Source organism: Salvia hispanica, chromosome 4, assembly GCF_023119035.1.
Source record: "Salvia hispanica cultivar TCC Black 2014 chromosome 4, UniMelb_Shisp_WGS_1.0, whole genome shotgun sequence".
In the NCBI taxonomy this organism is placed as follows: Eukaryota; Viridiplantae; Streptophyta; class Magnoliopsida; order Lamiales; family Lamiaceae; genus Salvia; species Salvia hispanica.
Genome location: NC_062968.1, coordinates 42,402,680 through 42,413,052, shown reverse-complemented (window position 1 = coordinate 42,413,052; position 10,373 = coordinate 42,402,680). Strand labels below are relative to the sequence as shown.

At 30.3% G+C, this 10,373-nt stretch overlaps 1 protein-coding gene across 1 annotated transcript; it reads right to left on the bottom strand.

Moving 5' to 3' along the window:
• Positions 1 to 635: 635 nt before the first annotated feature.
• LOC125217869 (non-specific lipid transfer protein GPI-anchored 2-like) lies at positions 636 to 4,951 on the bottom strand. Its single transcript, XM_048119433.1, has 3 exons — positions 4,611 to 4,951; positions 2,229 to 2,270; positions 636 to 874 (listed from the first exon to the last, which is right to left on the bottom strand). Exons 1-3 carry the CDS (start codon positions 4,945 to 4,947, stop codon positions 753 to 755), a joined length of 501 nt encoding a protein of 166 aa, XP_047975390.1. The 5' UTR covers positions 4,948 to 4,951; the 3' UTR covers positions 636 to 752.
• Between the last annotated feature and the right edge of the window lie 5,422 nt (positions 4,952 to 10,373).

Here is a 10,373-nt window from a genome sequence, read left to right as displayed (position 1 = left end):
GGAAACAAATGGAATTCTTGATGGGTGGGTAGGAAAGTGCCGACTATTCTCTTTATTGGACTTAGTGCTTTGGTTTTAATTCTTGTTTGGTAATGAGATTGATTTCTCATGATTTAACTAAGCATGTGTTAATGTTTTATAAAATAAAATGAAATTTGACGGTGGATGAAGGCGAAGGACAGTAGGTAGGTAGTAAGATTAATTAATATTTTGATAAATTTGTAGAAAAGGTTGTCCTTAACCAAAGGATACTATAAATTTTGATATATTATTCAAGTTCTGCTATTGATATTTTGGCATAGTTTTGGTCTAAACGATCTGAGAAAATGTTTTTAACTGGCTGCGGTTTAACATATCTAAATTATGATATTATTATTATTTTTTCGGTTGGAATATATGGGGTGTTACATATGCTCTAATGGATTTAGATCGTACCTGGCCGTCAATGGAATGGACATGAGAAATATCGGTTGAAGACCTTATACGAGCTAAAACAGGTTACTAGATTTGGACGATTTACTAAAGTAATGAAGAAGTATACTTAGCAAGGGAGATCGTATCACATGTTTGTCGAGTGAAATAGACTTTCATGTTTTGAGAATGTTGCATATGAGATAAGTACAAAATAGGAGTAGTAAACTTAAAGTGGTACTGATGATAGATATATAGATATATGATCGAACCGTGTAATCAATTAGCTACAGCATACAAAGGATAAAATGAAGAAATACATAGAAATTAGAATGGAAGAATTAGAAAAAATATACGCAGAAAAGAGGTGCTAATCCAATGAGGAAATGGTGCTTGGAGACTAAATTGGTTGCGCTTCCATTATCCCCACCGGGAGATGGCGGCAATGCTAATTCGTCCCCACCTGTACATGAGTCAATCACTTAACAAATACTCCATCCGTTCCGCTTAAGATGACACGTTTTCCTTTTTAGTTTGTCCTAACTAAGAAGATACATTTCCTTTTTTGGTAACTTTCTCTCTTCAATTAATACACTTAACCATTTTTTCTCCCTCCTATTAAAATATTCATCTTTCTTTATCTCTCTACTTTAATACTTACACTCATCTTCTCTCTCTCTAATTAAACACTTTAACCAATAACTCCTAAAATCCCGTGCCAGCTAAGCAATGTGTCATCTTAGCCGGGACAGGGGGAGTACGATTGTAACATGTAAAATTGATAGCATATATTCATAAATTCTTATAGTAGAAAAATATATTCATACGTCTCATTCAAGATGGCTATATCCTTTAGAGAGGTATGATTTTAAATGAAATTATTAAATGGAGTAAAGTAAAAAGAAAATGATAGTAGTTGAATATTTTATAAAGGAGAGTGAAGAGAGAGTGGGTTTATTCCAAAAGTAGAAAGTTAGTTGGGACCAGAGATGTCAAGGTCAGCCCAGTGGAATTTTGGCCAATTCTACTCGGGTTGCGGATCAATCGGGTATATGCTAGTTGGGTTATATTTATGAGGTTATAAATATTGGACTTCAACCTTAAAAGGTTCAAGTTTCGGGCTATCCCATCGAACTAATCAGGCTGCTATTGATAAAATTAACATATGATCAATCCAGTACATAATATTGATAATTAATCATATTCATAGAATGTAAAACATTCAATAATTTTCAGATTCTAAACTAAAACAGGATTAAACACTAATTTAAATTTTATATAAATAAAATAAAATATAAACATATTTCAAAAAAATTTAAAGCGGATTTTAGAAAATAAAATATATTTATAATGAATTTTGAATATTATAATTAATTTATCTATTATTATATTAATAAAAATCTAAGATATACGTATATTAATATTCCTTATGTCCCCTACATGTTTTAGAAAAATGATTCTAGTAAATAGTTAAAGTACAAAGATAGATTAAAGTAGTAGATAATAAGTAGAGAATACTCTTCTAAATTTCAAAATAGTAGAGGAGTTTTAATTTTATCATGATAGAAATTCCTAACCCTGACCTTTGAAATTTCAAAAAAAATAACTCCATCCATCTTATAAAAATAGAACCTTTTTTTGAGACAACACGAGTTCTTTGCATAATTAGTAAAATAAGAAAAAATATGTAAAAAATAATTATAGTATTTTTAATAGAGAATGAGACTAAACTAGAAGTGCAATGGAACGGAATAAAGTGGAAAAAATTTCCGTTTTATGAGACAAAGGAGTATTTTAGTGGAATAAGAGGAACATACCTGGTGAAAGGGCATCACTTGGTGTAGGAGGAATACCGATGGCTGCAAACATAAAAATAAATTATAAACTAATGTCCATTTTTTTTTCCCAAAACACTTTGGGGTCCTATAAATTAAATGCGTTACCTTTTGATCCAAAATAGTATATTTTGGTCCAAAATTAACATATCTGCTAAAGTTAACGGTTAAACATGTTTTGACCATATTAGTGATTTAACTAAATTATCCTGATTAATCTAATTATTTTAATATTAAATTTTATAAAATAAAATTTATTAAAATTCATATATATTTTTTAAAATATAATTAAAATATTATCATTTATAAATATTGTTTTATCTATAATAAAAATTAAATTTAATTAAAATTTATAAAATATTCATAAATTTAATTTTATTATAGGTAAAATATTTTATCAATTTTAATTTATTTTAATCATAAAATATTTCACAAGTTCTAGTTTAATTTAATAGATGATCATTAAGGGTAAAATATATTTACTCCCTCCGTCCCACTTTAGGAGTTCCGGTTTATCATTTTTGGGTGTCTCACTTTAGAAGTCTCGATTGGAATATTCCATAAATGGTAACAGGTCCACATTCCACTAATCTTTTTCCACTCACATTTTATTATAAAATTAATACTTCCTCCGTCTACCTTTAAGAGTCCCAGTTTACTATTTTAGTTCATACGCCATTAGCAGTCCGGTCCACTTTTACTGTAAATGGTAGGTATTCCACTAACTCATTTCACTCACATTCTATTATAAAACTAATACTTCATCCGTCCCTCCCACTCTATGTGACACATTTTCCTTTTGGGATGTCTCACTCTAAATGACACATTTTTTAAAATGACAACATCACTCTATCTATATTTTCTTTCTCTCTTACTTTGTTCTCCCTGCTTAACTCACAAAATAATACTACATAAAATCTCGTGCCGAACAGAAAATGCTCCACTTAGAGTGGGACAGAGGGAGTATATAAAAATTGGTCACACAGTCCACTATCTTTTCTCAGTCACTTTCTTTTATACTTAAAACCCATGTAAAACTCAAATGGGACTCCAAATAGTGAATAGAGGGGTATATAAAAGTAAGAACCACATTCAACAATCTTTTTTCACCAACTTTCCTTTAAATTTCTTAAAATCTGTGCCAAGTCAAATGAGACTACTGAAGTGAGACGGAGGGAGTAATATTTTTTATTACATGAACTTTTTTATGAATTTCAATATTTTTATTATAGTTAAAAAATATTTGTAATTTTTAATATTAAATTAATTAGGATAATATGGTTAATTAGATTCATTATTAAACACTAATCTGGTCAAAACAAATTTTGACCGTTAAATTTTAAAAAAATATTACTCATTCCGTCCCACAATAGAAGTCATTCTTGTGTCACGGGTTTTAAGAAATGTAAAGAATAGTGGGTTGAAAAAGTTAGTAAATTATAGGATCCACTTTTTTATATTGATTTTATAATAAAATGTGAGTGAAGTGAGTTAGTGAAATGTTGGATCTACTTACCATTTATGGTAAAAAGATGAAGTATGAGTCTTATTGTGGAATGAACCAAAATAACAAAATATTACTTTTATTATGAGATATAGGAAGTAATTTTGTATTAAAACATGTTGTTTGACACTAAAAATTATACATGTAATGTATAAGACCAAAACTTTATGGATTAATTAATGTATGCCGAAAACTATCATGACAAACAACATTGAACAAAACTAAAAATTATCATGACAAACAACATTGAACATAAACTATTTATTGGCTTGACTACGAAATAAATGCCGAAAACTCCAACAAAATTTTCATTAAGTTTTCCTTTCCTTTTTCATTTTTTTTTTTTTTTTTTTTTTTTGTGACTCAGTCCTCTATTAGAGATAATTAATGTTAAAACTTAAAAGCGTCAAGCAAATTATAAGATACTCATTTATTTGCCTAGACTCAATGTCGTGAGAATTAAATGGATAGTTAAAACAAAGGGTAGTTAGTTAGTTTGCAATTACTATATTCATTTTGCTCGAACTATCTTTGAAAAATAAAACAATACTAGCTCACCATATTTATAATTAGAAATTCCAATAAATATGAGTTTTAAAAAATATAAAGATACATGAGTGAAAAAGAGGATAATATAATGAGAATTTTAATTTTTATATATTAATTTTATAATAATATTAGTGATACTTTAATCATGGACGGATCAAATTGGTGAACCGGGACAATGGAGGAGGGTGTATAATTATTTAAATCTCGCTTATGAAATGGTGCTTTTTTGGAAGAAAAGAAATAATTATACAGGAAAAAAAATAGAATGTGCATTATGAATTTGAAAAAGGAGGGAGAAGAATTGCACGTACCTGCACACAAGCTAACCGGAGGGGTGATGACATTGCAAAGAGAAGGCAGCTGAAGAGCTCTGTTTAAATCAACGGAGATCCCAATCTGCGAGTGCGAGGGGTCCCCCAACAGCTGGCACAAGCAGATTGGCTGCGTATCCACCAAATTAGCCAGCTCCGGGCAGCATCCCGGCGCCGGTTGGCTTAGATTGCTGCCCTCCTCTACGAATGTCAGGCAATCCGACAGTTTTAGTAGGTATGTGAAGCAATCCAGCGCCGGCGCAGGTGACTGTGCGGTTGCCACCCCTACAGTCACGGCAATCATCAGTAAATAGGCAATGCTGGTGGTGGAGGACATGGTCATTGTGTTCTACGGAAAAATGACTTACTTATGGCAGGCCGAATAAAGTGTTATATGATATACTTAAGCTAGAAATTGATGATTCGAAATTCTAATCTAGTAAAATTTCAATTCGATTAGTCTCAATTCGAGAATCTTGACCTGAAACCAGATGGACTAGCCCAATAGATTGACCATATGCTATATCTATAATGTCTATTATTTGGTGTTGTTTGACAATTAATTCAACACTACATAATTATTTACTTTTATACTCTAATTATAAATTTTAAAAATTGTCAATTATCGAATTGAATTATGTTTTATTATAGTGAAGAATTTTATTTATGACTATGAGCTCGAAATAAATATTCAAGTTGGATATGAAGAAGAAAATTGTTATTCTAAGTGTAGATTGTAGATTCATTTATTAGAAACTTCGTTTCTATGTCAAACTATATTTGAGTTATTTGTCGTTAGTTTTATGTTATGTAAATTTTGACTTTTTCTTTAAAATATTTAGATCATGAATTTTAATGTTTATCATATGATTAATATCTTAAATTTTGTGTATACTATAAATTTAAGATCCTTATAAATAAAAAAAAATGCATATTTAATTATCAATGTCAACTTTTAGCCTGAATCTGAATGTTTTGGATTATGGTTGAAAATTTATAACTTGATAAAGTTATAGCCGATTAGTCCATCAATCGAAATAGGTTGACCTAAAATCTGACAAGTTGGCCCGATTGACAATCCTATTCTACAGTAACTTATAGGCAAATGAATATAATTTTATAGAACGCATCACAATGGACTCAAACTCGAGATCTTAGACTCGGACATTACTATTTTTCCACTAGGTCAATTCGCACACACCTTTTTATTTTTGAAATGCACTTGTTTGAAAAAATTAAGTTGTTGAAAAAGTAATCTAATATTCAACAAATACTAATAACTAGGACAAATGATTCACATGTATTTATGTATATACAGATCAAATTGAAGGAAATTAAGTAGTACTATCATGGAGTTGGATGGTAGACGCAAAGGGAAAGCCTTACGAATAACTTTCTCAAACTGTTTTACAAATGCAACGTCACATTTTTTATTCGACATATGCGTAGTAAAAATAATGTGGCATATAGCTCTCAAGTTTGAAAAATACATAAAATTAGGTTTTTGGAAATTGATGGATCCCTCTAACAAAATGGGCTGCATTTATTCATGGTCGATGGAAAGGTGAAGGCAACTAGGGTCTTAAATTCTTAATTTCGATCAAGGAATATTCAATATCTCTACGCGAGACTTCTTCCTTTATATCTTGATCTAAAATATTCTCTGTTTGTTGTTTTAGTTGGAGTGATACTCCCAAATGGCAATTTTTCACACCCGATCAATTCAATTTGATTAGGTAGTATGGGTGAGAAAAGTTGTACTGAGAAATTTAAATTAATATATATTGTAATAGTATTCTCACAATCAAACATATCAAAATTTAAAACAATACAACTGAATGAAAAATTGATCCGAGTTAGATCAAGATTCAAGAATCTCTCGAGAAATTATGAACAACTGAAACCATAATTCAAAATTTTCATCTTAATCACTTTAGGGGATGACGCCGGAAAAAACTTGAGAGAGCTTCGCCCCCGCCTCTTCATCTAGGTGCATCCACCTACTTTGCTAGCTAAGCACATAATTGGTGAATTTCCTCTTGATTTTTCAAATAATTTTTGTGGTGTATTTAAGCAAGGCCACTTGTTCTTCTTTTTCAAAAGTGAGCTTTCTTGCAACACCGCCGCGCCGCAGTCCTGTGCGAAGGGATGCGGTGCGGGGCAGAGGGGACCAAATGGAGCTCTAGGCGTAGTTGAAAATTTCCAAGTCGGAGTTGACGGGTTAAACTGAATTGGTGTAGTAGGGCCTTGCTGGACAAACAGATAGGCATTCCTAAAAATAAAACATGTTAAGAGCATCCACATCCATGCTCTTAGCTAAGAGCACGGAAGTGGACTCGGACCCACTTTTACTCCTTGTCCTTAAGCAAGAGCACAACACACACATCCGTGATCTTCCGCAAGGACAAGCTCAAGGATTCTACCATTCTATTATTCAATTTAAATACTTCAATTACTAAAAACAATTCTACATTATAAAAATATATTAAAAAATAAAAATTACATAATTAAAATCCTAAAAAATAAAAATACATAATTAAAATCCTAGAAAATAAAAAAAATACATAATTAAAATCCTACAAATTAACAATTACATAATTAAAGACTAAAAAATACCTCGTGGAAGACTAGTCCTCTATCCCCAATGTTCTCTTGAGACCCCGTATCATTCCCACATGTGTTGCAAGTTGGTCGGGACTCATGTTAGACGTATCGGTCGTATTGAGATGAGAGAATATGAGAAAAAAGATGAGAGAATTGATGAGAAAATAGATGAGAGAATTTAGATGATAGAAGATGAGAATTGTGTAGTGTTATGGGAATTTTTTTATGTTGAAGTGGAGGTATTTATAGATGAAAATGTGAATTTTGAGGAAAAAATTAAAAAATAAATTAAAAATGTGTATAAAACGGTTATAATTTATTGGGAAGTGGGAAAATATTTTTTGTTATTTAAAAACGTTTTATTTAATTAATTTCAAAAAAAAATTAAAAAAATAAATAAAAAATCAATTTGTCAACGGCTATGTCGTTGGCCAATCAGGAGCTGGCACGTCGTGCTCCTCAGCGGCACCGACGTACTCTTATTTAAGAGCAGCACCGTACCGCTGGTACGGACGGACGAGGGACCGCTGCGGATGCTCTGAGACCAAACATACTTGGAATTCAAATGACTTAAATCATACTTGAATGGTAATAAAAAATTTAAAAAAAAAAAAAAAAAACAATAACACGTTAGATAGAAAATTCCACATTGTTCGCATAAATCCTTTACTTTCGTTCTGGTTTTTAAAAGCGCGCGAAAATAACCTTTTTTTAGAAAGAAGATAACATATGAAACAGACTTTATGAAATCATTAAACGTAAAACAATACATCCATCCTAAGTAATATTCATTTTTTCTTCGCTGCTTGTTAGGGAAATTTATGAAGTTCTATGCATTATTTAAAGAAAAAGGTTTATTTAATCACGTTAGATCATCTCGATAAGTTGATTAATTTCAGTCTATCGTATTTTAAATCTAGTCCACTTGTCCTCAAATGTCGTCCCAAGCACTTGGGATTAGTCCATTTATGTTTTTAGAAAATGAGCATAACAGCTCAACATTTAAACACGTGCGGCCCAAAAAAAATAATCAACTCAAGCCCATCACACTATACCTTTTGATTAAATTAATTGGTCCCAGAACTTGTAAATTAACTACCTAGCCCGCTCCTTTTATTAAAATCGTGGCCCAAACAAATAACTAAAAGAAGGTCAACTGTAAAGAATTGCTCTAATGATTGAAAAGAAATCTAAGTTGAAATTGTTTGATGATTACATGGGGCTGGGAGGATTTGAATTGCAGGATGAACTCTTTAAAAACTTGACTTAGCTCACGGTTTCTCTTTCTTAGTCTTCTGTGGTAAAAATTGTGAAGTTCTCTTATATCTAGTATGTATATACATTGTGAAGATTAAAATTTGTTCAATACTCCCTTTGTCCCATTTAAGGCGTTCATCTTTTTTTATTAAATTTGTCCCACTCAAGGTGTCTATTTTCTATATTTGGTAATTAATCTCTCTCACCTTATTAAAATAGTACTCCTTCCATCTCTTCTATTTTTCAGCACAATTTCTTAATCTCTGTACCTAAAACTTTTAACTCAACTTAGTTGGGATGGACAAAGTACTATCTTTTTCTCTCTACTTATTCCACTTAATAATTTCTTCAAAAATTCTTTGCCACTAAAAAAGAGGACATCTTGAGTGGGACGAAAAAAATTATTAGGTCTAAAATATGTAATCTCTTCTATCCCAACCGAATATGCACTCTTTTCTTTTTAGTCCGTTCTATAAGGGTATGCATTTTATAATTTTGGAAACTCTTTTCCATTTTATGAGGTGAGATTCATTCTCCACTTTTAATTAATTTTTTACTTTATATCTCTTTTACTTTATCAATTTTGCATTGAAACTATTACAAATTTAAGGTGCATTCTTATTTTGGGACGGATGGAGTATCTAAATTCTCAGATTTTAAATTTCTTAACTGATTATGGAGAGACATTAATTTTACTTTGTACGAATGTTTTGTGCTTACATAGTAAATTTCAAATACTGATCCTGGTGTTATTCCAAATACTAAAAAATTGTAAATTTCATGCATCGATTACTATGAAACCTGATTCCATGATATTTGTTAATCATAAAATAAAAAAATTTGTATCCATTAATTGCGAAACAAAACAGGGACAACATGAGACTTAATAATTTAGCATTCAACTTAATATTAGAATCTGGAAAAAAAAAAAGGTGGGCGTCACAATAAGTTAATAACCTAATGGTTAAGATTTAATCATCCAATATATAGGTCTATGGTTCAACCCCCTAATGCGAATATAATTTTTTATTTTCTTCATCCTTTCTTTCTTTATTTTATCGATAAGATTTAATCTTCCAATATATAGGTCTATGGTTCAACCCCCTAATGCGAATATAATTTTTTATTTTCTTCATCCTTTCTTTCTTTATTTTATCGATAGATATTAGTACTTCTTATTATGAAAATAAACTTGTAATACAATATATTTTATGCAATGTAACATTTACTCCCTCCATTCCATTTGTTGTCCACTTTTGTCATTTTCGATCGTCCTCCATTTACTGTCCACTTTCAATTTTTACTTTAAATGGTAAGTAAGTTCACATTCCACTAACTCATTTCACTCACATTTATTTATAAAAATGAAACTTATAAGGTGAACTAAAAATAAAGGATAGGGAGTACTAGTTTACATGAAGTACTATAATAAGTCCTCAATGGAAACATATTTTTCCTTTTTCTTTGTCATTTCTTTGTTTATTTCATCAATTGATATCATTTCTTATTATCAAAATAAACTAATATATGAAATTTAAACTTTTAATAGTTTATATATATTTTAAGTTTTACTACTTATTTTTAAAAATTCTAGTTGTTTACATTAGTAAATATATTTGTGTAATATTTACAACAATTTTGGTTTATAAATTAAAGTGTTAATATATTGTCATTCTTATTGTGAGCACATGTTTTAAGAAATGTAAAGAAAAGTTGGTTGGAAAAGTTAATGGAATGTGTGGGATCCACTTTTTTATATTGGTTTTATAATAAAATGTGAGTGAAGTAAGTTAGTGGAATGTGAGGCCTATTTATCATTTATGGTAAAAATGAAGTGACAATTATTGTGGGACGGATCGAAATGGAAAAGAATGCCAATTATTATGGGACGGATGAGTATTT

Coding starts and splice junctions, on each gene's coding strand:
- LOC125217869 (XM_048119433.1), bottom strand. CDS start 4,947: ATGTCCTCCACCACCAGCATTGCCTATTTACTGATGATTGCCGTGACT. Junction 2,271..4,610: donor TCCGGTTAGCTTGTGTGCAG/GTACGTGCAATT, acceptor TTATGTTTGCAG/CCATCGGTATTCCTCCTACA. Junction 875..2,228: donor AAGTGATGCCCTTTCACCAG/GTATGTTCCTCT, acceptor ACTCATGTACAG/GTGGGGACGAATTAGCATTG.